We start from the raw sequence: 26766 nt of genomic DNA on the forward strand, positions 1-26766 counted from the left end.
GGAGGGGCGAGGCCATGGAGGGATTTGAAAATAAGGATGAGAATTTTTAAATTGAGGCGTTGCCTAACTGGGAGCCAATGTAGGTCAGCGAGCACTTGGGTGATAGCTGAGCAGGACTTGGTACGAGTTAGGTCACGGGCAGCCGAGTTTTGGATCACCTCTAGTTTACATAAGGTAAAATGTGAGCGGCCAGTCAGGAGTGCTTTGGAATAGTCAAGTCTAGAGGTGACAATGGCATGGATGAGGGCCTCAGCAGCAGATGAGCCGAGGCAGGGGCGGAGACAGGCGATGTTACCGAGGTGGAAACAGGCGGTCTTAGTTATGCTGCGGATATGTGGTCAAAAGCTCATTTCAGGGTCGAATATAACACCAAGATTGCGAACAGTCTGGTTCAGCCTCAGACAGAAGTTGGGGAGAGGGATGGAGTCAGTGGCTAGGGAACGGAGCTTGTGAGAGTACACAGATTAAAGATAATTGGCAAAAGATAGAAACATAGAAAATAGGTGCAGGAGTAGGCCATTCGGCCCTTCGAGCCTGCACCGCCATTCAATGAGTTCATGGCTGAACATGCAACTTCAATACCCCTGATCTGGGGGAAGGTGAGAAGAATTTTTTTTTTAAATGCAGCAAGTTATGATGACCTGAAAGGGTGGTGGAAGCAGATTCAATGGTAACTTTCAAATAGGGAACTGAATAAATATTTAAAAAGAAAACAAATTGCAGGACTACGGGTAAAGAGCATGGGAGCAGGACTATTTGGACAGAGCTGGCACAGACATGAGGGGCCGAATGGCCTCCTTCTTGCTGCAAGATTTTATGAATGGAACTCACTAGCGCTGAGATTATTTTATAGCTAATGATAGAGAATTCAAACAGGCTGCATACAGACAGTCTGTGAGAATTCACAGACCCCCAGTCAGAGCTGCTACATGAGTGGGAGCATGTTGCATTAAGTCATCAATCAACTTGACATTTTAGGACCTTTGGTAGCGAGCCAATTAAAGGTTAACAGTATATCAATTGAGCCAATAAGGTCAAAGAAGGCACGTTCTTTTCTGTAAACTGAGCCAGGTATAAGAACAGCCATGGGCCATTTTGGGCCATGTGTTCTCAGTAAGTCAAAGGCCTGGCTTAAAGCCAAAAGCTTGTTGCTGCTGCCAGAATAAAATTACATTAAAACTACAACCGGAGTTCGTATTTCATTGGAAATTAAGAGATCTAACAGCTAACTCCCAAGAGCACAGGGAGAGGCAGAGCCTAACTAATGGTTCACTAGATTGATCCCTGGGATGAGAGGGTTGTCCTATGAGGAAAAATAGAGTAGAATGGGCCTATACTCTCCAGAGTTCAGGAGAGGCGATTTCATTGAAATGTGTAACATTCTTGGAGGGCTTCACAGGGTGGATGCCGAAAGGCTTTTCCGCTGCCTGGAGAGTCTAGAACTAGGCAGCACAGTCTCAAGATAAGAGGTCAGCCATTTAGAACTGAGATGAGGAATTTCTTCACTCAAAGGGTTGTGAATCTTTAGAATTCTCTACCCCAAAGGGCTGTGGATGTGATAGATAAGATTTTTGGATACTATGGGAATGAAGGGATATGGGTATAGTGCGAGAAGATGGAGTTGAGGTCAAAGATCAGCCATGATCTTACTGAATGGCACAGCAGGCTCGAGGGGCCGTATGGAATACACCTGCTCATATTTCTTACGCTCCTATGTAAACGGTTATCATTAGCATTGCTTGCCATTAGGGTCACCATTTTGTTTTAATCACGCTACTACTGGCAGCCGTGCTTTCAGCTGTCTAGGACCCAAGCTCTGGAATGCCCCCCCTTAAACCTCTCCACCTCTCTTTTCTCCTTTAAGAGACTCTTTAAAACCTACCTCTTAGACCAAGCTTTGGATCACCTGTCCTAATATCTTATGTCGCTCGGTGTGAAAGTTTGTTTGTTATCGCTCTTGTGAAGCGCCTTGGGACGTTTTACTACGTTAAAGGCGCTATATCAATGCAAGTTGTTGTTCGCCTTCCGTACTTACTCTGCTGGCAGGGGCTTGATGGCCACAGTGATAAAAGTCAGACATACAACTTTGTAACAACTGTGCAAATGCAAATTGTGCACAAGTGCATGCCATGCCTATAGGTGCCTCGGCCCTAAGCACTGGAATTCCCTCAGCGTCTTATCTCCTCCTTCAAGAGGCTCCTGAATACCAAGCTTCTGGTCACCTGTCTTAATATCTCCTTATGAGGCTCGGTGTCAGATTTTGTTTGAATAACGCTCCTGTGAAGCGCCTTGGGACATTAAAGGCGCTAGAAAAATGCAAGTTGCTATTGTTGTTGTGGAATCAGCCGTCAATACGAAAGGGGTGAATTCGGAACACAGGTAACCGAGTGGTTTGCGGAACCAAAGGACTTCATAATATAAATAGAGCATTAATTGCACCTTCGGTCGAGGAATGACTACTCCACAAGTAGGATATTTCTATTTTGTAGACCATCCATCATCACGCTTGGATTTTCATGGTGAAGTTACACCCAGTGTGCGAGGGACAAGAAAACTACGCAGCTCAAAGTTGCCCCAGTTGGGCTCCTTTACTCAAGGCTCAGTTATCAAACTCCTCATTTTTGAGAAGTCAAGGCCAAAAACACCACCAAATCGCTGAATTATAGAATGGTTATAGCACAGAAGGCGGCCATTCGCCCCTCAAGCCTTTGTCGGTTCTCTGCACGAGCACCTCAGCTCGTCCCACTCTCCCTGCCCTTTCCCTGTAGCCCTGCAATTTTTTTTCCTTCAGCTACTTATCCAATTCTCTTTTGAAAGCCACAGTTGAGTCTGCCTCCACCAACCTTTCAGGCAGTGCATTCCAGATCCTAACCACTCACTGCGTAAAAAGGTTTTTCCTCATGTAGCCTTTGGTTCTTTTGCCAATCACCTTAAATCTGTGTCCTCTGATTCTCGACCCTTCCACCAATGGGAACAGTCTCTCTCTCTCTCTCTCTACTCTGTCCAGAACCCTCATGATTTTGAACGCCTCTATCAAATCTCCTCTCAACCTTCTCTGCTCTAAGGAGAACAATCCCAGCTTCTCCAGTCTATCCACTCAATTGAAGTCCCTCATCCCTGGAATCATTCTCGTAAATCTTTTCTGCACCCTCTCTAAGGCCTTCACATCCTTCCTAAAGTGCGGTGCCCAGAATTGGACACAACACTCCAGTTGAGGCTGAACCAGTGTTTTATAAAGGTTCATCTAACTTCCTTGCTTTTGTACTCAATGCCTCTATTTATGAAGCCTCTATGAAAGGGATTGAAGAGGAGTTAAACCATGAAGTGATAAAGGAGACACCCAAAACAGGTGTAATTTGTAGGTAGAAGGGCTGATTAAGGAATATGACAAGATCAAAATCAGAGCAACGGAGGTCACAGTTCATTAAACTAGTTTACGATATATTTTTCAAGGCAGTTACAACAGAACACATTGACAAATGTTTTTGAACGATAAGGGAGTCAAGGGTTATGGGAAGCGGGCGGGGAAGTGGATGATCTTATTGAATGGCGGAGCAGGCTCGAGGGGCCAAATGACCTACTCCTGCTCCTATTTCTTATGTCCTTATGTAATTTGCCACTTGGACTGAGATTAAGAGCCCTGCGAAAGCTGAATTTGTCATTTGCATCTTGTAAACAGGGACCTTTCTCACAACAATTCATGTCAAATTAAAATATCTTTAAATCTATAAAAGGCAAAACATGATATTGCAGTCGGTGCTGATTTTGCATGAAAAGCATCGTCACTGAAATGGAACAGCCCGAGTCAGGTCAACTGACAGGATAGTTTTAGCTCGTACCGCCACCTGCTGTTCAATCAAGGAACTGCAATCACCTCCATCTCTGGTGAGGCAGGAAACAAGGGGCAAGCTTCCCTGCTGCTGCAGCCCTACATGAAGGAAGGAGGAAAAATCTTGCACAAATCATGTGGCACAGCGGGCTGGTGGAGCAACCCGTTACACCACACAGTGGCACAAACCCTTCGTGCCCGCGATTCGCCATGGCACAAGCTGCTTTTTTTCTTTACTTGGCGAGTTGTCACGATCTGGAATGCGCTGCCTGAAAGGGCAGATTCAATAGTAACTTCCGAAAGAGAATTGGATCTCTACTTAAAATGGAAAAGGTTGCAGAGCTATGCAGAAAGAGCAGGGGGCTGGAAGTAACTGGATAGCTCTTTCAGAGAGACGGCATAGACAGGATGGGCTGAATGGCCTCATTCTGTGCTGCATGATTCTAAACTCCCAATACTAGCCACTGCACCTATAGGAAGCGATAATATGCCCCATGTAGACGGAAAACTGGAAAGCAAATAACTTTAGGGGCATTGACAGTCTCAGAATTAGCGATCGCCCATTCAGGGCTGAGATGAGGAGAAATTCCTTCACTCAGAGGGTGGCGAATCTTTGGACTTCCCTACCCCAGAGGGCTGCGGAGGCTCAACCATTGAGTATATTCAAGACAGCGATCGAGAGACTTTGGCATATTAAGGGAATCAAGGGATATGGGGATCGAGCGGGAAGGTGGCGTTGAGGGAGAAGATCAGCCATGATCTTACTGAATGGTGGTGCAGGCTCGAGGGGCCGAATGGCTTACTCCTGCTCCTATTTCTTATGACAGATCGAGCCAGGTGATCCCCTCTCTTGCGTGAACAAAATGTTCTTGTCATAAAGTGCGGCGCAACACAAAAAAAGGATGAGAGAACCATTTATTTTTAAACTATCCAAGGTAACCAGTTGGAACAGCGTTGTACACTGACCTGATCCGTAGCCATGACAACGTCGGCGTGGTGCCCCCACCGAAGACCCAGACGGTGAAAAAGACAATGAGCAGGGTGGTGGTGAACATCATCTGCCTGGCGTAGGTGGCGGTGTCTCGGATGGCGAGAGCGAAGGCCATGGCTCCTCTCAAACCTGCCGGGAGAACCAGGGTCACGCGTCGGGTTATTCAACGTTCGTCGTCGTGCGTCTCTGAATAGCGCGTCATCGTCAACCTCTGTGAAGGGAGGGTACACTGCACAGCGATGTCAGCTGTGGCTCACTGGGCAGCACACTCACCTCTCAGCCAGAGGGTTGTGGGTTCAAGTCCCACTCCAGGGGCTGGAGCACATAATCCATACTGACACTTCAGTGCAGTGCTGAGGGAGTGCCGCACTGTCGGAGGTACCGACTTTCGGATGAGACATTAAACCGAGGTCCTGTCTGCCTTCTCGGGTGGACGTAAAAGATCCCATGGCACTATTTCGAACAAGAGCAGGGGAGTTATCCCCAATGTCCTGGCCAATATTTATCCCTCAATCAACATAATAAAAAACAGATTATCTGGTCATTATCGCATTGCTGTCTATGGGAGCTTGCTGTGCATAAAATGGGTGCCACGTTTTCTACATTTCAATAGTACTGCGTCAGTTGTAAAGCGCTTTGTGATGTCCTGAGGTCATGAAAGGCGCTATATAAATGCAAGTCTTTCTTTCACTGACATGGCCAGTGTGTTTTGGGTCATTTAAAATCCTGTAATTGTGAAGAACAAAAAGAAATAACTTGCATTGATATAGCCCTCGTCTGTCTGTAAGGATGTCTGCCGTAAAGCACGTTCTAATTGATGAATTACTGGTGCAGTGCAGACACTGCTGTCTGTAGGCAGGCGGGGTTGTGATTGATGGATCTGTACCTGCAATCATCATCATGTGTTGGAAGTTCCAGCCGATCTTGTGCTTTCTGCCCAAGTTCAGGAAGAAAGACAGTGGGTAAATATTGGCAGCTCTCCCCAGCAGGACAGCGGTCTGGTTAACAACAGCGGTTAAGGAACTTGCACTGCTGGCAATGGCAGAAATCACAGTGCAGTGAGGCACCCAACCAGTTATGTTTAAAACACAGAAACAGGCCATTCGGCCCATCTGGTCGGTGCCGGAGTTTATGCTCCACACGAGCCTCCTCCCACCCCATTTCTATTCCTTTCTCCCTCGTGTACTTATCGAGCTTCCCCATAAATGCTGCTCGTCTCAGTTGCTCCTTGTGATGGTGAGTTGCACACTGGGTAAAGAAGTTTCTCCTGAATTCCCTACTGAATTTATTAGTGACTCTCGTTTAGTGATGGCCCTTACTGTTGGTCTCTCCCACAGGCAGAAACACTTCTCTACTTCTACCCTATCAAACCCCTTCATCAGTTTAAAGAGCTCCATCAATTGTCTCTGGGCTGGTTGGCAGTGTGAGCTGCGAGGAGGATGCTAAGAGGCTGCAGGGTGACTTGGACAGGTTAGGTGAGTGGGCAAATGCATGGCAGATTTAGTATAATGTGGATAAATGTAAGGTTATCCACTTTGGTGGCAAAAACAGGAAGACTGAATATTATCTGAATGGTGACAGATTAGGAAAACGGGAGGTGCAACAAGACCTGGGTGGTCATAGAAACATAAAATAGGTGCAGGAGTAGGCCATTCGGCCATTTGAGCCTGCACCACCATTCAATAAGGTCATGGCTGATCTGATCATGGACTCAACTTCACTTCCCTGCCTGCTCCCCATAACCCTTTACTCTCTTATCGCTCAAAAATCTGTCTATCTCCATCAATGACCCAGCCTCCACAGCTCTCTGGGGCAGAGAATTCCACAGATTTACAACCCTCCGAGAAGAAATTTCTCCTCATCTCAGTTTTAAATGGGCGGCCCCTTATTCTGAGACTATGTCCCCTAGTTTTAGTTTCCCCGATAAGTGGAAATATCCTCTCTGCATCCACCTTGTCGAGCCCCCTCATTATCTTATATGTTTCGATAAGATCACCTCTCATTCTTCTGAACTCCAATGTGTAGAGGCCCAACCTACTCAACCTATCTTCATAAGTCAACTCCCTTATCTTCGGAATCCACCTAGTGAACCTTCTCTGAACAGCCTCCAATGCAAGTATATCCTTCCTTAAATACGGAGACCAAAACTGTACGCAATACCCCAGGTGTGGCCTCATCAATACCCTGTACAGTTGTAGCAGAACTTCTCTGCTTTTATACTCTATCCAACAGGTGCCAGAGCCACCCTATATTGACTGCAGGTTCCCCATAGTCTGTGAGCACATCTCCGGGGGACCAGTTAGTTATAGACCTGTGTGTTAAATCATCACCTAACCTGTGTGTAATGTATGCACCGGTGAGGATGCTCACAGGCTTGTGGAGCTGTTGCCCATCAGCCGGTCCAAGCAGTGGGCGGTTGAGGGGATCGTTCAGCCCCACTGCCTGCCTCTCTTCCGCGGTTACATCCGGGCCAGGGTGTCCATGGAGATGGAGCACGCGGTGTCCACCGGTACGCTCGCGGCCTTCCGCGAGAGGTGGGCGTCGGAGGGACTGGAGTGCATCATCACCCTTGGCAACCAAATTTTAATTTGACCATTTAAAGTTTAATTTGTTTAAATTATCGGTTTTAGTGCCTCTTTAATAAGGGGACTTTTGATTTACATTTGTTTTACTGTTACAACAAAAATAGTTGTGGAGCTGTTGCACTGAGTGGCTTAGCCAGTCACGTGATGGTCACAAGACTCAATAAAACCCCAGTTAATTGAGTTCAGGTTCTCCACAATGAGGTGTGCAGTTGTGAGCCTGGTGGGTGAACTGGTAGTGTTCAGTTTGATTGTTAAACCATTGCTAATAAACCAATTAATCCTCTACAGTTAACGTGTAGCTATGAATTCTTAAGCAAAGAACGCATGAAGCAAATACACTAGACTGGGTCTGGTGCTCGAAGGCCAAGGGAGGGAAATCGCTCTTGGGGGAGAAAAAAAAAGATATTCTCTTTTTTTTATAAACAGAAATTGAGGACCTGGTAATGAACTCGTGTAGTGCTGAGGGAGTGCTGCACTGTTGGCGGGGCCGTCTTTCAATTGAGATGTAAAACCAAGGCTCCGTCTGCTCTCAGGTGGATTTCGAAGAAGAGCAGGGGAGTTATCCGGTGTCCTAGCCAATAATTATCCTTCAATCAACATCGCTAAAACAGATTATCTGGTCATTATCATATTGCTGTTTGTGGGAGCTTGCTGTGCACAAATTGGCTGCCGTGTTTCCCACATTACAACACTTCAAAAAGTACTTCATTGGCTGTAAACGCTTTGGGTTGTTCTGGGGTCGTGATATAAAAATGCAAGTTTTCCTTCTATTTTAAAAAAAAAAAATTATTTTTGCTTAATTAAAGGGGAGCAAATGTTAATTGTTCTACAGTATCTGTATCTATGATCCTCCTTTACAAAAACGGCAGGAAGTCACAGTGAAGGATACAAAAGCCCCCAGAATGAAGATGGGGTTGAAGATGTGATTCTGAAACGTGAATAGTGCCAAACCCATGTAGGAAAAGATGAAGTTTTCGGCCAGGAAATTCAGAACTTCGAACAACTGCAAAAGAAGATTATCGCATTAATGTCCATGGCAACGTGTTTGGGTTCGTGAACTTAGAAAAGCACAGCCCTGCAAAAGGCCTCAAGCGTTCATCTCACAATCGCAAAGTAAAAAAAACAAAAGAAAAAAAAAAACGATGGGCATTGCCCAACCTGAAGGAAAATAAGTCTCCACAGACGGACGTTAGTGCAGCACCGGCAGAGATGTGGGAGCAGAGATGTTTTGTACCTCGCCCTCTCTTCTCCGGACAGAATTATGCACATCCGGAGGGGGAGGAAGTACATCGAATACATGATGTACTTTTAAAGAATGATAGAATCATAGATTGGTTACAGCACAGAAGGAGGCCTTTCGACCCATCGAGCCCATGCCAGCTCTCTGCAAGGGCACTTCAGCCAGTCCCACTCCTCCTGCTCTTTCCTTGCAAATGTTTTTTTCCTTAATGTACTTATCCAATTTCCTTTTGAAAGCCACGATTGAATCTGCCTCCACCACCCTTTCAGACAGTGCATTCAAAATTCTAACCACTCGCTGCATAAAAACTCATGTCGCCTTTGGTTCTTCTGTCAATCACCTTCAATCTGTGTCCTCTGGTTCTTCACCCTTCCACCAATGGGAACAGTTTCTCTCTATCTACTCTGTCCAGACCCCTCATGATTTTGAACACCTCCATCAAATTTCCTCTCAATCTTCTCTGCTCCAAGGAGAACAATCCCAGCTTCTCCAGTCTATCCACGTAACTGAAGTCCCTCATCCTTGGAACATTCTGGTAAATCGTTTCTGTACCCTCTCTCAGGCCTACACATCCTTCCTAAAGTGTGGAGCCCAGAATTGGGCACAATACTCCAGTTAAGGCCGAACCTGTTTTTTTTTAAAAAAAGGTTCATCATAGCCCTTGTTTAAAAAGGAGGAAAGGATTGACCGAGTAATTACAGGCCAGTCAGCCTAATCTCGGTGGTGGGAAAATTATTGGAAAGAATTCTAAGGGACAGGATAAATCTTCATTTAGAAAGACATGGATTAATAAAGGGCAGTCAGCATGGATTTGTTAAGGGAAGGTCGTGTTTGACTAACTTGATTGAAGTTTTTGAGGAGGTAACAAGGAGGTCCATGAGGACAGTGTGTTTGATATAGTCTATATGGATTTTAGCAAGGCTTTTGATAAGGTCCCACATGGCAGACTGGTCACAAAAGTAAAAGCCCATGGGATCCAGGGCAAAGCGGCAAGTTGAATCCAAAATTGACTAAGAGGCAGGAAGCAAAGGGTAATGGTTGATGGATGTTTTTGTGACTGGAAGGCTGTTTTCAATGGGGTTCCGCAGGGCTCAGTACTAGGTCCCTTGCTTTTTGAGGCATATATCAATGATTTGGACTTGAATGTAGGGGGCTATGATTAAGAAGTTTGCAGATGATACAAAAATTGGCCGTGTGGTTGATAATGAAGAAAGCTGTAGACTGCAGGAAGATATCAATGGACTGGTCAGGCGGGCAGAACAGTGGCAAATGGAATTCAATCCGGAGAAATGTGAGTTAATGCATTTGGGGAGGTCTAACAAGGCGAGGGAATACACAATAAATGGTACACCACTGAGAAGTGTAGAGGAACAGAGGGACCTTGAAGTGCATGTCCACAGATCCTTGAAGGTAGCAGGTCAGGTAGATAAGGTGGTCAAGAAGGCATACTTGCCTTTATTAGCCGAGGCATAGAATATAAGAGCAGGAAGGTTATATGTAAAACACTAGTTAGGCCACAGCTAGAGTACTGTGTACAGTTCTGGTACCACATTACAGGAAAGATGTGATTACATTCGAGAGGGTACAGAGGAGATTTACGAGGATGTTGCCTAGACTGGAGAATTTTAGCTATGAGGAAAGATTGGATAGGCTGGGCTTGTTTTCTTCAGAACAGAGGATGAGGGGAGACCTGATTGAGGTGTATAAAATTATGAGGGGCCTAGATAGAGTGCATAGGAAATATATTTTTCCCTCAGCAGAGGGGTCAATAACCAGGGGACATAGATTTAAAGTAATTGGTAGGATTTGAGGAAATTATTTTTCACCCAGAGGGTGGTGGAGGTCTGGAACTCACTGCCTGAAAGGGTGGTAAAGGCAGAAACCCTCACCACATTTAAAAAGTATTTGGAGATGCACTTGAAGTACTGTAACCTACAGGGCTATGGACCAAGAGCTGGAAAGTGGGATTAGGCTGGGTAGCTCTTTGTCTACCGGCGCGGACACGATGGGCCGAATGGCCTCCTTCTGTGCTGTAAATTTCTATGCTTCTATGATAACTTCTTTGCTTTTGTACTCTATATCCAGGATCCTCTATCCTTTTTTACCCGCTTTCTCAACCTGTCCTGCCACCTTCAGCGATTTGCGCACATATACCCCCAGGTCTCTCTGTTCATGCACCCACTTTAGTACTGCACCCTTTAGTTCATATTGCCTCCTCTTGTTTTTCCTACCAAAATGTATCAATTTTGAATTATATTTTGCATGCGCGCACACACACTTTCCGAACCCCTCCTTTCCTGAAAGTATTGGCTCATGCTGGGGTACAGTTCCATCGCCACATTTCAGATAGATATTCAAGTATAATAGAAATCGGAAGGAGGAGGCATCCCTCAGGAAATGTGACTCAGAAGGTCGTGTGTGGATCCCTTCTACTGGCTGCACACAGGTTATCTTTCAAAATACATGGACGGCCTTTCCACTGGGCCGAAGCATTGTGGGAAACCTCTGCAGGGCCTTCAGTTGTATTGTGACGTTATTTTTGATGTTCAGGCTGGGGAAAGAATAGTTCTTTGTAAACTGCCAAAGGTACAGTGTCCAATCAATGGAACTCTCATTTCCCCATCCCATCATTCATTTACACTTATTCTTTAGGTCTCTCTCTCTGTGCCACCTATCTATCTAATCCAAGACAGGTGGATCTATATGAGAGGATTGCACCTCACTGCAGCAAGTACAAAGATGTGAAAAATGGTTTGAAGAAACTCTCGAGTACAGTGCAGTGCTGAGGGAGCGCTGTATTGTCAGAGGTGCTACCTTTCAGTTGAAACGTTAAACCCAACGACGTCCGAGCAGTAAACTCGGTTGTATCGTCAACAGACTGGACCGGACTTTTGTTGTGGGATGGCTGGCAGAAATAAAATTATTTCTTTCTTGTATCCGAGAACGAATGAAAAACACCCCTGAAGATCATCTATTTGTTTATAAATTGACCCCCCCCCAACCCTGCACCTTCAACGGGATACAGTTCCACGGAAGGCATCTGCCCTCCAGTAACTCCACAATCGACAGGCTGTCTAACTGCAGAGACATTACACCCAATCCTCATCTGATCGCCACCCAGCACCCACCTACACACACTTCCCAGAGATCTCTGCGCTCCTCCAATTCTGGCCTCTTGCGCATCCCTGATTTTCATCGCTCCGTCATTCCTGACCGTGCCTTCAGCTGTCCGAGCTCTGGAATTCCCTCCCGCCTCTCTCTCTTCCTTTAAGTCGCTCTTTAAAACTGACCTCTTTGGCCAAGATTTTGGTCACCCATCCCAATATCTCCTTGTGTGGCTTGGTATCCAATTTTGTTTGATAATCACTCCTGTCAGGCGCTATATAAATGCAAGTTGTTGTCACATGGTAGCAATTATGGGTTGGAATTCTGGCCAAGTGTGTCCTCCCTAATTTAGGGGCATTAATTTAGGCCAATTGTCCACATTGCCATCTTGTTGTGACCATCAAACTCAGTACAGACTGGGGGATCAAAACAGGACTTTTTCCAACTGTTCCAACAGCAAACTAATGTTACACGCAGCATAAAATGGAGGACTGACAACACTGGGCTCCATACCTGCTTGGTTCGGTCCCGTGACTCAGGCGACAGGTTGTTGTAAGTATAATGAGCCTGTGTGATTCCACAGAAGAGAACAGCAACCACACCTGCATGGAAAACAGCAAGGTTCGTTAAACTACCTTTCATTTTAGAAACCTCAGCCGACGAAACAAAAACCATGGAATACAGGAGTGTAACAGGTGGGAGATGTCTGTACGTTCTTAATAAATCAGAGCAATTCTCATTTCCCCTCTCCCCATCAGTCCTTCACAATTACTCTTCAGCTCTCTCTCCCTCTGCCACCTATCCATCTAATCCAAGACTGGTGGGTCGAGGAGAGAGGATTGCCCCTTATTGCAACAAACACTAAGATGTGAAAAATGCCTCGAGGCAGCTCTTCAGGACAGTGCAGTACTGAGGGAGTGCGGCACTGTCAGAGGTGCAGTCTTTCAGCGGAGACTTTAACCCTCTCAGGTGGATGTAAAATATCCGTCTTCACTCAAACAATAGCTGGAATGTTAAAAAAAATAACATTTTAGTGATGGAAAAGAAATAGAACTTTTCCAATAAAGTAATTTTGTTTTGCATTAAAATACATAAATTGGAGACGTTTCCTTGTGAAAGGAAACACAATACACATTCCAGCAACTAAAGTAATGCATTTTAAAATTAAGACACGAACGTTACCCAGTGTTTTAATCCAAGTGAAGTGAGCTACTCACCAGTCAGGGGTCGGAGAATATGCTGAGGTGTTTGGACTTGGTGATTGTTTAAAGAAAATCTTCCCTCCCTCTAAGTTTTATTGAAAAGAGAGCAGGTATGATGTGATGGGCTGGGGGGGGGGGAGGGGCGGAGAGCAGGTATGATGGGTGGGGGGGGGGGAAGGTGAGAGAGCAGGTATGATGAGGGGGGGGCGGGTGAGAGAGCAGGTATGATGAGGGGGGGGGGGGTGAGCAGGTATGATGGGGGGAGGGCGTATGAGAGAGCAGGTATGATGAGGGGGGGGGTGAGCAGGTATGATGGGGATGGGGGGAGAGCAGGTATGATGGGGGGAGGGCGTATGAGAGAGCAGGTATGATGAGGGGGGGGTGAGCAGGTATGATGGGGGGGGGGTGAGCAGGTATGATGGGGAGGGGTGAGTGGATGAGAGAGCAGGTATGATGAGGGGGGGGCGGGTGAGAGAGCAGGTATGATGAGGGGGGGGTGAGCAGGTATGATGGGGGGGGGGTGAGCAGGTATGATGGGGGGGGGGTGAGCAGGTATGATGGGGGGGGGGGTGAGTGGATGAGAGAGCAGGTATGATGAGGGGGGGGTGGATGGGTGAGCAGGTATGATGAGGGGGGGGGTGAGCAGGTATGATGGGGGGGGGTGAGCAGGTATGATGGGGGGGGTGAGCAGGTATGATGGGGGGGGGGTGAGCAGGTATGATGGGGGGGGGTGAGCAGGTATGATGGGGGGGGGGTGAGCAGGTATGATGGGGGGGGGTGAGCAGCTATGATGGGGGGGGGGGGTGAGCAGGTATGATGAGGGGGGGGGTGAGCAGGTATGATGAGGGGGGGGGGGTGAGCAGGTATGATGAGGGGGGGGGGGTGAGCAGGTATGATGGGGGGGGTGAGCAGGTATGATGGGGGGGGGGTGAGCAGGTATGATGAGGGGGGGGGTGAGCAGGTATGATGAGGGGGGGGTGAGCAGGTATGATGAGGGGGGGGTGAGCAGGTATGATGAGGGGGGGGGTGAGCAGGTATGATGAGGGGGGGGGTGAACAGGTATGATGAGGGGGGGGGTGAACAGGTATGATGAGGGGGGGGTGAACAGGTATGATGAGGGGGGGGGTGAACAGGTATGATGAGGGGGGGTGAACAGGTATGATGAGGGGGGGGTGAACAGGTATGATGAGGGGGGTGGATGAGAGAGCAGGTATGATGAGGGGGGGGTGGATGAGAGAGCAGGTATGATGAGGGGGGGGTAAGCAGGTATGATGGGGGGGGGGGGTGAGCAGGTATGATGGGGGGGGTGAGTGGATGAGAGAGCAGGTATGATGAGGGGGGGGTGGATGGGTGAGCAGGTATGATGAGGGGGGGGTGAGCAGGTATGATGAGGGGGGGGGTGAGCAGGTATGATGGGGGGGGGGTGAGCAGGTATGATGGGGGGGGTGAGCAGGTATGAGTGGGGGGGGTGAGCAGGTATGATGGGGGGGGGGGGGGGTGAGCAGGTATGATGGGGGGGGGTGAGCAGGTATGATGGGGGGGGTGAGCAGGTATGATGAGGGGGGGGTGAGCAGGTATGATGAGGGGGGGGGTGAACAGGTATGATGATGGGGGGGGTGAGCAGATATGATGGGGGGGGGGGTGAGCAGGTATGATGGGGGGGGTGAGCAGGTATGATGGGGGGGGGGTGAGCAGGTATGATGAGGGGGGGGGGTGAGCAGGTATGATGAGGGGGGGGTGAACAGGTATGATGATGGGGGGGGGGTGAGCAGGTATGATGAGGGGGGTGGTGAGCAGGTATGATGGGGATGGGGGGAGAGCAGGTATGATGGGGGGAGGGCGAGCAGGTATGATGGGGAGGGGTGAGTGGATGAGAGAGCAGGTATGATGAGGGGGGGGCGGGTGAGAGAGCAGGTATGATGAGGGGGGGGTGAGCAGGTATGATGGGGGGGGGTGAGCAGGTATGATGGGGGGGGGTGAGTGGATGAGAGAGCAGGTATGATGAGGGGGGGGTGGATGGGTGAGCAGGTATGATGAGGGGGGGGTGAGCAGGTATGATGGGGGGGGTGAGCAGGTATGAGTGGGGGGGTGAGCAGATATGATGGGGGGGGTGAGCAGGTATGATGGGGGGGGGTGAGCAGGTATGATGGGGGGGGGTGAGCAGGTATGATGGGGGGGGGTGAGCAGGTATGATGGGGGGGGTGAGCAGGTATGATGGGGGGGGGTGAGCAGGTATGATGAGGGGGGGGGGTGAGCAGGTATGATGAGGGGGGGGGGTGAGCAGGTATGATGAGGGGGGGGGTGAGCAGGTATGATGAGGGGGGGGTGAGCAGGTATGATGAGGGGGGGGGTGAACAGGTATGATGAGGGGGGGGGGTGAGGTGAGCAGGTATGATGGGGGGGGGGGGTGAGCAGGTATGATGAGGGGGGGGGTGAGCAGGTATGATGAGGGGGGGGGTGAGCAGGTATGATGAGGGGGGGGTGAGCAGGTATGATGAGGGGGGGGGTGAACAGGTATGATGAGGGGGGGGGGGTGAACAGGTATGATGAGGGGGGGGTGAACAGATATGATGAGGGGGGGGTGAACAGGTATGATGAGGGGGGGGGTGAGCAGGGATGATGAGGGGGGGTGGATGAGAGAGCAGGGATGATGAGGGGGGGGTGGATGAGAGAGCAGGTATGATGAGGGGGGGGTAAGCAGGTATGATGGGGGGGGGGTGAGCAGGTATGATGGGGGGGGTGAGTGGATGAGAGAGCAGGTATGATGAGGGGGGGGTGGATGGGTGAGCAGGTATGATGAGGGGGGGGTGAGCAGGTATGATGAGGGGGGGGGTGAGCAGATATGATGGGGGGGGTGAGCAGGTATGATGGGGGGGGGTGAGCAGGTATGATGGGGGGGGGTGAGCAGGTATGATGGGGGGGTGAGCAGGTATGAGTGGGGGGGGTGAGCAGATATGATGGGGGGGGTGAGCAGGTATGATGGGGGGGGGTGAGCAGGTATGATGGTGGGGGGGTGAGCAGGTATGATGAGGGGGGGGGGTGAGCAGGTATGATGAGGGGGGGGGTGAACAGGTATGATGATGGGGGGGGGGGTGAGCAGGTATGATGGGGGGGGGGTGAGCAGGTATGATGGGGGGGGGTGAGCAGGTATGATGGGGGGGGGGGTGAGCAGGTATGATGGGGGGGGGGGGGTGAGCAGGTATGATGAGGGGGGGGGTGAGCAGGTATGATGAGGGGGGGGGTGAGCAGGTATGATGAGGGGGGGGTGAGCAGGTATGATGAGGGGGGGTGAACAGGTATGATGAGGGGGGGTGGATGAGAGAGCAGGTATGATGAGGGGGGGGTGGATGAGAGAGCAGGTATGAGGGGGGGGGTGGATGAGAGAGCAGGTATGATGGGGGCGGTGGATGAGAGAGCAGGTATGATGAGGGGGGGTGGATGAGAGCGCAGGTATGATGAGGGGGGGGTGGATGAGAGAGCAGGTATGATGAGGGGGGGTGGATGAGAGAGCAGGTATGATGGAGGGGGGGTGGATGAGAGAGCAGGTATGATGAGGGGGGGTGGATGAGAGAGCAGGTATGATGAGGGGGGGGTGGATGAGAGAGCAGGTATGATGAGGGGGGGGGGTGGATGAGTGAGCAGGTATGATGGGGGGGGGTGGATGAGAGAGCAGGTATGATGGGGGGGGTGGATGAGAGAGCAGGTATGATGAGGGGGAGGTGGATGAGAGAGCAGGTATGATGGGGGCGGTGGATGAGAGAGCAGGTATGATGAGGGGGGGGGGTGGATGAGTGAGCAGGTATGATGGGGGGGGTGGATGAGAGAGCAGGTATGATGGGGGGGGGTGGATGAGAGAGCAGGTATGATGGGGGGGGTGGATGAGAGAGCAGGTATGATGAGGGGGAGGTGGATGAGAGAGCAGGTATGATGGGGGTGTGGATGAGAGAGCAGGTATGATGAGGGGGGGTGAGCAGGTATGATGGGGGGAGGGGGGAGAGCAGGTATGATGGGGGGAGGGGGGAGAGCAGGTATGATGGGGGGAGGGGGGAGAGCAGGTATGATGGGGGGAGGGGGGAGAGCAGGTATGATGGGGGGAGGGGGGAGAGCAGGTATGATGGGGGGAGGGGGGAGAGCAGGTATGATGGGGGGAGGGGGGAGAGCAGGTATGATGGGGGGAGGGGGGAGAGCAGGTATGATGGGGGGAGGGGGAGAGCAGGTATGATGGGGGGGGGGGGGGAGAGCAGGTATGATGAGGGGGGGTGGAGAGAAGAGAGCAGGTATGATGGGGGGGGTGGAGAGAAGAGAGCAGGTATGATGGGGGTGGGAGGGGAGAGCAGGTATGATGGGGGGGCGGGGGTGGAGAGAAGAGAGCAGGTATGATGGGGGGAGGGGGAGAGCAGGTATGATGGGGGGAGGGGGGAGAGAAGAGAGCAGGTATGATGGGGGGAGGGGGGAGAGCAGGTATGATGGGGGAGGGGGGAGAGAAGAGAGCAGGTATGATGGGGGGAGGGGGGAGAGCAGGTATGATGGGGGGAGGGGGGAGAGCAGGTATGATGGGGGGAGGGGGGAGAGCAGGTATGATGAGGGGCGGGGAGAGCAGGTATGATGGGGTGATGGGGGGAGAGCAGGTATGATGGGGGGAGGGGGGAGAGCAGGTATGATGAGGGGGGGGGAGAGCAGGTATGATGGGGTGATGGGGGGAGAGCAGGTATGATGGGGGGAGGGGGGGTGGAGAGAAGAGAGCAGGTATGATGGGGGGGGTGTGGAGAGAAGAGAGCAGGTATGATGGGGGGGGGGTGTGGAGAGAAGAGAGCAGGTATGATGGGGGCGGGGGGAGAGCAGGTATGATGGGGGGGGGGTGGAGAGAAGAGAGCAGGCATGATGGGGGGGGGGGTGGAGAGAAGAGAGCAGGTATGATGGGGGGGGGTGGAGAGAAGAGAGCAGGTATGATGGGGGCGGGGGGAGAGCAGGTATGATGGGGGCGAGGGGAGAGCAGGTATGATGGGGGGGGGGTGGAGAGAAGAGAGCAGGTATGATGGGGGCGAGGGGAGAGCAGGTATGATGGGGGGGGGGGAGAGCAGGTATGATGGGGGGGGGGGTGGAGAGAAGAGAGCAGGTATGATGGGGGGGGGGGGGGGGGGGAGAGCAGGTATGATGGGAGTGTGAGACATACACCCTCAGACTACTGAGCGACGCAGGGGCATACCATCAATTCGAAACTGCTTTCTCCCTGGCTGATAGCAAAGGCGCTCGGGAGATCCGATGCTCAGTTCCGGGAGAGTCCCGGCCAATCCAGCAGGACAAGTCTGCCCATTGTTAAGCCATGGTGACATTCGCCCCCACTGACGAGACCCCCATGGGAAGTCGACTGCTGCTTCAGACCTGCGGAATCCCGCTCAGGTGACCAATTGCTTCTTTTGTGAACGTAAGACATAAGAAATAGGAGCAAGAGTGGGCCACATTGCCCCCTCGAGCCTGCTCCGCTATTTAAATGAGATCCCGGCAGACCTTCGACCTCAACTCCACTGTCCCTTGATTCCCCGAGTGTCCAAAAATCTATCGATCTCAGCCTTAAATATACTCAACAATTCAGCATCCACGGCCCCACTGGGGCAGATAATTCCAGAGATTCTCAACCCCGAGTGACGAAATTCTTCCTCATCTCAGTTTGAAATGGCCGACCCCTTATCCTGAGCCTATGCCACCTAGTTCTAGACTCTCCGTACGTACTGCTGCTCCAACAGATCCGGGTATGACCTTTACTCCCTACACACTTCTTGTGGCGAGTGGGGGTTAATTAGGGTTCCCAACTCTGGTTGGAAGTATTCCTGGAGTTATCATCACACGATCCCCCGCCTCCAACTGCCCTGCCCCCACAACACATCCATCCTCACGGCACATAGCCTTTCCCGCCAACTGGAAAGTGAACAGACTATTACCCGATTTGATGATTCTTGACTGTCAGACGAACAGCCTTTCTCACACATCTCGAATACTTTTATAACAAAAGTGGTCAAATAAAATGATTTTTTTTTTTAAGGGCCCTTATTAATTTTTTCTAGATGCTTGAAACCGTGTCCTGAATTAATCTTCAATTTGTGGAGATCCCTGGAGGGTTGGTAACACTAGGGGTAATAACGAGTACACGGCAGTCTGGTGCCATGGTGCTTTACTCACTGGGCCTCCAGCCTAGGCTCCTCTATTCCTCCACTTTAAAAAAAAAAAATTCATTCACGGGATGTGGATGTCGCTGGCAAGGCCAGCATTTATTGTCCATCCCCAATTGTCCTCAAGAAGGTGGTGGTGAGCCGCCTTCTTGAATACAGCTGAGTGCCACGTACTAGTGAGGGTAGAAATAGGAAGGCTAGTCAGATAAATACGTGGCTGGGGCATTGGTGTAGGATGGAGGGCTTTAGTTTCCTGAACAATTGGGACCGCTTCTGGGGCAGGTGGGACCTGTACAAGTCGGACAAGGATACACCTCAACAGAGACGGGACCAATGTTCTCGCGGGTGGTTTTGATAGTGCGGTTGGGAGGGCTTTAAACTAGCTTGGCAGGGGGATGGGAACCCAGGAGAGGGCTTTGAGCTAGTTAGAGTGGGTGAGAGCTCAGATGAACAGAACTCCAAGAAAGAATGCAAAAGGCAGGAGGCAACAGAGCAGAGTAGCACTGGGGTAAGTGTAAACCACAACGTGATGGAAAGGGACAATATGTATGAATATAAAGGGGCAGCAGGAGGGGTCAAAACTAAAAATCATGGTTTAAAAACTAGTGTTAAAACACTTTACCTAAACGCACGTAGCATTCGAAACAATTCACTGCCCCTGCACTTCCTTAAGATTCTGTTATATTTTGAACTTTTGCCAGTTCTGACGAAGGGCCATCGACCTGAAACGTTAACTCGGTTTCTCTCTCCACAGATGCTGCCTGACCAGCTGAGAATGCCAGCATTTTCTGTTTTTATTTCAGATTTCCAGCATCCGCAGTATTTTGCTTTTGACGTCAGAACCAGCCTCGACTGGATTTCTCGGCGTAACTACAGCCAATGGGAAATCAGCGTGAACCCAGGAGCTGTGGGAGCGAGCGGCTCTGTTCAATGAGCGACGGAGCTATGCTAATGAGCTGCGGAAGTTCCGCGAAAACGGCACACGGGATCGAGGAAACTCTAGTGTAGCACTGGAATGGGCATTAAATCGCAAGCCCGAATTAAGTTCGAAATCACCAATTCTGCCCCCTTTTGCTGCGGATAATGTAAATAGCGGATTTGCTACATCCATAAAAAAGAACAGTGAGCAGGTTACGGATGAGCTGCCTCTGGAGCCAGACACTGCAACTGACAAGAGCAATAAATCACAGGCTGCTCATTTTAATGGCTGGCCGATCGCTTTCCTGGTTGCTAAACAGATTCGCTCAGGATTACAAAGAGCGAGGCGACCCTTATATTAACGCACTGCACACAATTCATCAAACCACCTTGCCTCGTAATCATGGACACACAACGAGAACCTTGTTTTTTCTTGAAAAGAAGGAAAGTCTGCAATTTCCCTCGCCTGTGAGATGCCCAGCATCACCTCGATCGAGTTTTGTGCCATGGATTACTCCATTTTAAAATCTCATCCTGGTTTACAAATCCCTCCATGGCCTCACCTCTTCCTATCTCTTAATCTCCTCCAGCCCCACAGCACCACTCCCACCCAGAGATATCTGCTCGCTTCCAATTCTGCTCTCTTGAGCATCCCCGATTTTAAATCGCTCCACTGGTGGCCGTGACTTCAGCTGCCGAGGGCCCCAAGCTCTGGAACTCCCGCCCTAAATCCCGCCAGGCACAACGCCTCCAAGCCAGGTATCATCAGCAGTCGCTGATTAAAGAAATCAAACAGATCACAAATGGATGACCAGAGGGAGCAGAATGCCCGGTCAAAGGTTTTAATGTGCGGAGGGAAGCGGGTAGGTCCGAGGGCCTCCTCGTAGGACTGCTCCTGGGCATGGTCAAGGGGGCCATCAGCCGGTCCAGGCAGCGGGCGGTCGTTCAGTCCGACTGCCTGCCTCTCTTCCGTGGTTACATCCGAGCCAGGGTGCCCCTGGAGATGGAGCACACGGTGTCCACCGGTACGCTCGCGGCCTTCCACGAGAGGTGGGCGCCGGAGGGACTGGAGTGCATCATCACCCCCGGCAACAAAATTTTAATTTTAACCACAATATCTAAAGTTTAATTTGTTTAAGTTTGTTTGTTTTAATGCCCCCCCACCCCCGTTTTAGCCAGGGGGCACATGTATAACTTGTGTGTTTGGTGCCCTCGGGAAAAAAAAACAAGAGGGCACTTGATTGAAAGTTTTTGGAGTATGACCCCCCCCTTTAACCAGGGGGCACTTGTTTACAGATACAACAAAATAGTTGTAGGCCTATTGGGTTTCTGGTTAAAATTGCTTTAATTGTCGGTTTTAGTGCCCCCCGTTAATAAGGGGGCACTTGATTTATGGTCTATGGTTTACACAAAATAGTTGTAGAGCTGTTCCAGTGCTGTGTGGAGTCGGAGAGGCGGGAGTTTGGGGCGTTGGCGAGGCCTATAAAGGCCAGCGGCAGCGAGAGGTGGCGGCAGTCGGAGAGGCGGGAGTTCGAGGTGTTGGTGAAGCCTTATAAAGGCCAGCGGCAGCGAGAGGCGGGGGCAGTCGGAGAGGCGGGAGTTCGGGGCGTTGGTGAGGCCTATAAAGGCCCAGCGGCAGCGACAGTCTGAGAGGCGGGAGTTCGAGGCGTTGGTGAGGCCTATAAAGGACAGCGGCAGCGAGAGGCGTGGGCAGTCGGAGAGGCGGGAGTTCGAGGCGTTGGTGAGGCCTATAAAGGACAGCGGCAGCGAGAGGCGTGGGCAGTCGGAGAGGCGGGAGTTCGAGGCGTTGGTGAGGCCTATAAAGGACAGCGGCAGCGAGAGGCGTGGGCAGTCGGAGAGACAGGTGTTCGGGGCGTTGGTGAGGCCTATAAAGGCCCAGCGGTAGCGACAGTCAGAGAGGCGGGATTTCGAGGCGTTGGTGAAGCCTATAAAGGCCAGCGGCGAGAGGCGGGGGCAGTCGGAGAGGTGGGAGTTCGGGGCGTTGGTGAGGCCTAGAGAGGGCAGCCGGTGCAGTTTCAGCGGGGAGGCAAAAAAGTAGAAAGAAATCGAAAGGTGACGTCACAGCCAAGGGGGCAAGTGATTGGTAAATAGCTTTTCTTTTTTCTTTTCTCTATCAGTAAGTAGCATTTAGCATTGTTGTTGCCAATTTAAGTTTATCTAAGGGTTAAGTCATGGCAGGAGAGCTCAGACACGTGTTATGCTCCTCCTGTACTATGTGGGAAGTCAGGGACGCTTCCAGTGTCCCCGATGACGACGTGTGCTGGAAGTGCATCCACCTGCAGCTCCTGACGGACCGCATTGTGGCCCTGGAGCTGCGGGTGGATTCACTCTGGAGCATCCACGATGCTGAGAATGATGTGAATAGCACATTGAGTGAGTTGGTCTTACCGCAGGTAAAGGGTACACAGCCAGATAGGGAATGGATGACCAACAGGAAGAGCAGTGCAAGGAAGGTAGTGCAGGGGTCCCCTGCGGTCACCCCGCTGCAAAACAGATACAACGCTTTGGGTACTGTTGAGGGGGATGACTCATCAGGGGAGGGCAGCAGCAGCCAAGTTCATGGCACCGTGGGTGGCTCTGCTGCACAGGAGGGCAGGAAAAAGACCGGGAGAGCTATAGCGATAGGGGATTCGATTGTAAGGGGAATAGATAGGTATTTCTGCGGCCGCAACAGAGACTCCAGGATGGTATGTTGCCTCCCTGGTGCAAGGGTCAAGGATGTCTCGGAGCAGGTGCAGGACATTCTGAAAAGGGAGGGTGAACAGCCAGTTGTCGTGGTGCATATAGGTACCAACGATATAGGTAAAAAACAGGAGGTCCTACGAGACGAATTTAGGGAGCCAGGAGCTAAATTAAAAAGTAGGACCTCAAAAGTAGTAATCTCAGGATTGCTACCAGTGCCACGTGCTAGTCAGAGTAGGAATCGCAGGATAGCTCAGATGAATACGTGGCTTGAGGAGTGGTGCAAAAGGGAGGGATTCAAATTCCTGGGACATTGGAACCAGTTCTGGGGGAGGTGGGACCAGTACAAACCGGACGGTCTGCACCTGGGCAGGACCGGAACCAATGTCCAAGGGGGAGTGTTTGCTAGTACTGTTGGGGAGGAGTTAAACTAACATGGCAGGGGGATGGGAACGTATGCAGGGAGACAGAGGGAACTAAAATGGAATCAGAAGCAAAAGATAGAAAGGGGAATAGTAAAAGTGGAGGATAGAGAAACCCAAGGCAAAAAACAAAAAGGGCCACATTAAAGCAAAATTCTAAAGGGGCAAAGTGTGTTAAAAAGACAAGCCTGAAGGCTCTGTGCCTCAATGCGAGGAGTATTTGGAATAAGGTGGATGAACTAACTGCGCAGATAGCAGTTAACGGATATGATGTAATTGGCATCACAGAGACATGGCTCCAGGGGGAACTCAACATCCAGGGGTATTCAGCAGTTAGGAAGGATAGACAGAAAGGAAAAGGAGGCCGGGTGGCGTAGCTGGTTAAAGAGAAAATTAATGCAATTGTAAGGAAGGACATTAGCTTGGATGATGTGGAATCGGTATGGGTGGAGCTACGGAATACCAAAGGGCAGAAAATGCTAGTGGGAGTTGTGTACAGGCCACCAAATAGCAGTAGTGAGGTTGGGGACAGCATCAAAGAAGAAATAAGGGAGGTGTGCAATAAAGGTACAGCAGTAATCATGGGCGACTTTAATCTACATATTGATTGGGCTAACCGGTAGCAATGCGGTGGAGGAGGATTTCCTGGAGTGTATTAGGGATGGTTTTCGAGACCAATATGTCGAGGAACCAACCAGGGAGCTGGCCATCCTAGATTGGGTGTTGTGTGATGAGAAGGGACTAATTAGCAATCTTGTTGTGCGAGGCCCCTTGGGGAAGAGTGACCATAATATAGTAGAATTCCTTATTAAGATGGAGAGTGACAAAGTTAATTCGGAAACTCGGGTCCTGAACTTAAAGAAAGGTAACTTCGATGGTATGAGGCGTGAATTGGCTAGAATAGACTGGCAAAGGATACTTAAAGGGTTGACGATAGATAAGCAATGTCAACATTTAAAGATCACATGGATGAACTTCAGCAATTGTACATCCCTGTCTGGAGTAAAAATAAAACGGGGAAGGTGGCTCAACCGTGGCTAACAAGGGAAATTAAGGATAGTGTTAAAGCCAAGGAAGAGGCACATAAATTAGCTAAAAAAAACAAACCTGAGGACTGGGAAAAATTTAGAATTCAACAGAAGAGGACTAAGGGTTTAATTAAGAGGGGGAAAATAGAGTACGAGAGGAAGCTAGTAGGGAACATAAAAACTGACTGCAAAAGCTTCGATAAATGTGTGAAGAGAAAAAGATTAGTGAAGACAAACGTCGGTCCCTTGCAGTCGGATTCAGGTGAATTTATAATGGGGAACAAAGAAATGGCAGACCAATTGAACAAATACTTCGGTCTGTCTTCACGAAGGAAGACACAAATAACCTTCCGAATGTACTGGGGGACAGTGGGTCTAGTGACAAGGAGGAACTAAAGGATATTCTTATTAGGCAGGAAATTGTGTTAGGGAAATTGATGGGATTGAAGGCTGATAAATCCCTGGGGCCTGATAGTCTGCATCCCAGAGTACATAAGGAAGTGACCCTAGAAATAGTGGATGCATTAGTGATCATTTTCCAACAGTCTATCGACTCTGGATCAGTTCCTATGGACTGGAGGGTAGCTAATGTAACACCACTTTTTAAACAAGGAGAGAGAAAACAGGTAATTATAGACCGGTTAGCCTGACATCAGTGGTGGGGAAAATGTTGGAATCAATCATTAAGGATGAAATAGCAGCACATTTGGAAAGCAGTGACAGGATCGGACCAAGTCAGCATGGATTTATGAAAGGGAAATCATGCTTGACGAATCTTCTGGAATTTTTTGAGGATGTAACTAGCAGAGTGGACAAGGGAGAACCAGTGTATTTGGTGTATTTGGACTTTCAAAAGGCTTTTGACAAGAGATTGGTGTGCAAAATCAAAGCGCATGGTATTGGGGGTAATGTACTGACGAGGATAGAGAACTGGTTGGCAGACAGGAAGCAGAGAGTCGGGATAAACGGGTCCTTTTCAGAATGGCAGGCAGTGACTAGTGGAGTGCCGTAGGGCTCAGTGCTGGGACGCCAGCTCTTTACAATATACATTAACGATTTAGATGAAGGAATTGAGTACAATATCTCCAAGTTTGCGGATGACACTAAACTGGGTAGCAGTGTGAGCTGTGAGGAGGACGCTGAGAGGCTGCAGGGTGACTTGGACAGGTTAGGTGAATGGCCAAATGCATGGCAGATGCAGTATAATGTGGATAAATGTGAGGTTATCATTTTGGGGGCAAAAACACGAAGGCAGAATATTACCTGAATGGCGGCAGATTAGGAAAAGGGGAGGTGCAACGAGACCTGGGTGTCATGGTACATCAGTCACTGAAAGTGGGCACACAGGTACAGCAGGTGGTGAAGAAGGCAAATGGATATGTTGGCCTTCATAGCTAGGGGATTTGAGTATAGGAGCAGGGAGTTCTTACTGCAGTTGTACAGGGCCTTAGTGAGGCCTCACGTGGAATATTGTGTTCAGTTTTGGTCTCCTAATCTGGGGAAGGACGTTCTTGCTATTGAAGGAGTACAGCAAAAGTTCACCAGACTGATTCCTGGGATGGCAGGACTGTCATATGAGGAGAGACTGGATCAACTGGGCCTTTATTCACTGGAGTTTAGAAGGATGAGAGGGGATCTCATAGAAACGTATAAGATTCTGATGGGACTGGACAGGTTAGATGCGGGAAGAATGTTCCCGATGTTGGGGAAGTCCAGAATCAGGGGACATAGCCTTAAGATAAGGGGTAGGCCATTTAGGACTGAGATGAGGAGAAACTTCTTAACTCAGAGAGTTGTTAACCTGTGAAATTCCCTGCCGCAGAGAGTTGTTGATGCCAGTTCATTAGATATATTTAAGAGAAGTTAGATATGGCCCTTACGGCTAAGGGGATCAAGGGATATGGAGAAAAAGCAGGAAAGGGGTACTGAGGGAATGATCAGCCATGATCTTCTTGAATGGCGGTGCAGGCTCAAAGGACTGAATGGCCTACTCCTGCACCTATTTTCTATGTTTCTATGTTGAGTTGGGAGTGGCTTAGCCAGGCACGTGATGTTCACAAGACTCAATAAAACCCCAGCCAGTTGGGTTCAGGGAATCCACGACACGATGAGGCAAGTGGTTGCGAGCCTGGTGGATGAACTGGTAATATGTAGTGTGATTGTTAAAACTTCTGCTAATAAACAACTGCTATGAATTCTTAAGCAAAGAACCCATGAAGCAAATACATTACACTGGGTTTAAAACATTTCCATAAATTTTAGATCTTCTGCAGGCAGTGTGTGTGTGTGTGTGTGTGTGTGTGTGCACAGAGGTGCACTACAGGTGGAAAACTCACATTTGGGCAAATCACAGAGAGAATTACAGCTGTGCAGTGACCACAGATCTAGTGATGCCTGAAAACTACAAGTCCTTGTTGTATATTTACCGTAAGCCAGCGATTGGTCTATGGCATCAGTATATGCCGTGTAACGATTCAATTTTTCCCCAACATCTCGCACCGTGAGAAACAGTGGGGTCCTCCCCCCTTCGACTTGCCCCCCCCCACCCCCCGTCACTCAACCTGAGGCAGAGTTTG

The 26766-nt window shown here is 49.8% G+C and overlaps 1 protein-coding gene across 2 annotated transcripts in view; it reads right to left on the bottom strand.

Moving 5' to 3' along the window:
• Nucleotides 1-26766, bottom strand: part of slc9a7 (solute carrier family 9 member 7) — a 195250-nt gene that overhangs the window by 44267 nt on the left and 124217 nt on the right. For both annotated transcript variants that reach the window (XM_070892484.1, XM_070892483.1), the window contains exons 9-12: nt 12264-12352; nt 8295-8408; nt 5707-5818; nt 4796-4949 (exon numbers count right to left, since the gene is read on the bottom strand). In XM_070892484.1, the coding sequence (XP_070748585.1) occupies nt 4796-4949; nt 5707-5818; nt 8295-8408; nt 12264-12352 (469 nt within the window). The remainder of the gene's footprint in view (nt 1-4795; nt 4950-5706; nt 5819-8294; nt 8409-12263; nt 12353-26766) is intronic.

This window comes from Pristiophorus japonicus, chromosome 10 (genome assembly GCF_044704955.1).
Source record: "Pristiophorus japonicus isolate sPriJap1 chromosome 10, sPriJap1.hap1, whole genome shotgun sequence".
Taxonomy (NCBI): domain Eukaryota; kingdom Metazoa; phylum Chordata; class Chondrichthyes; family Pristiophoridae; genus Pristiophorus; species Pristiophorus japonicus.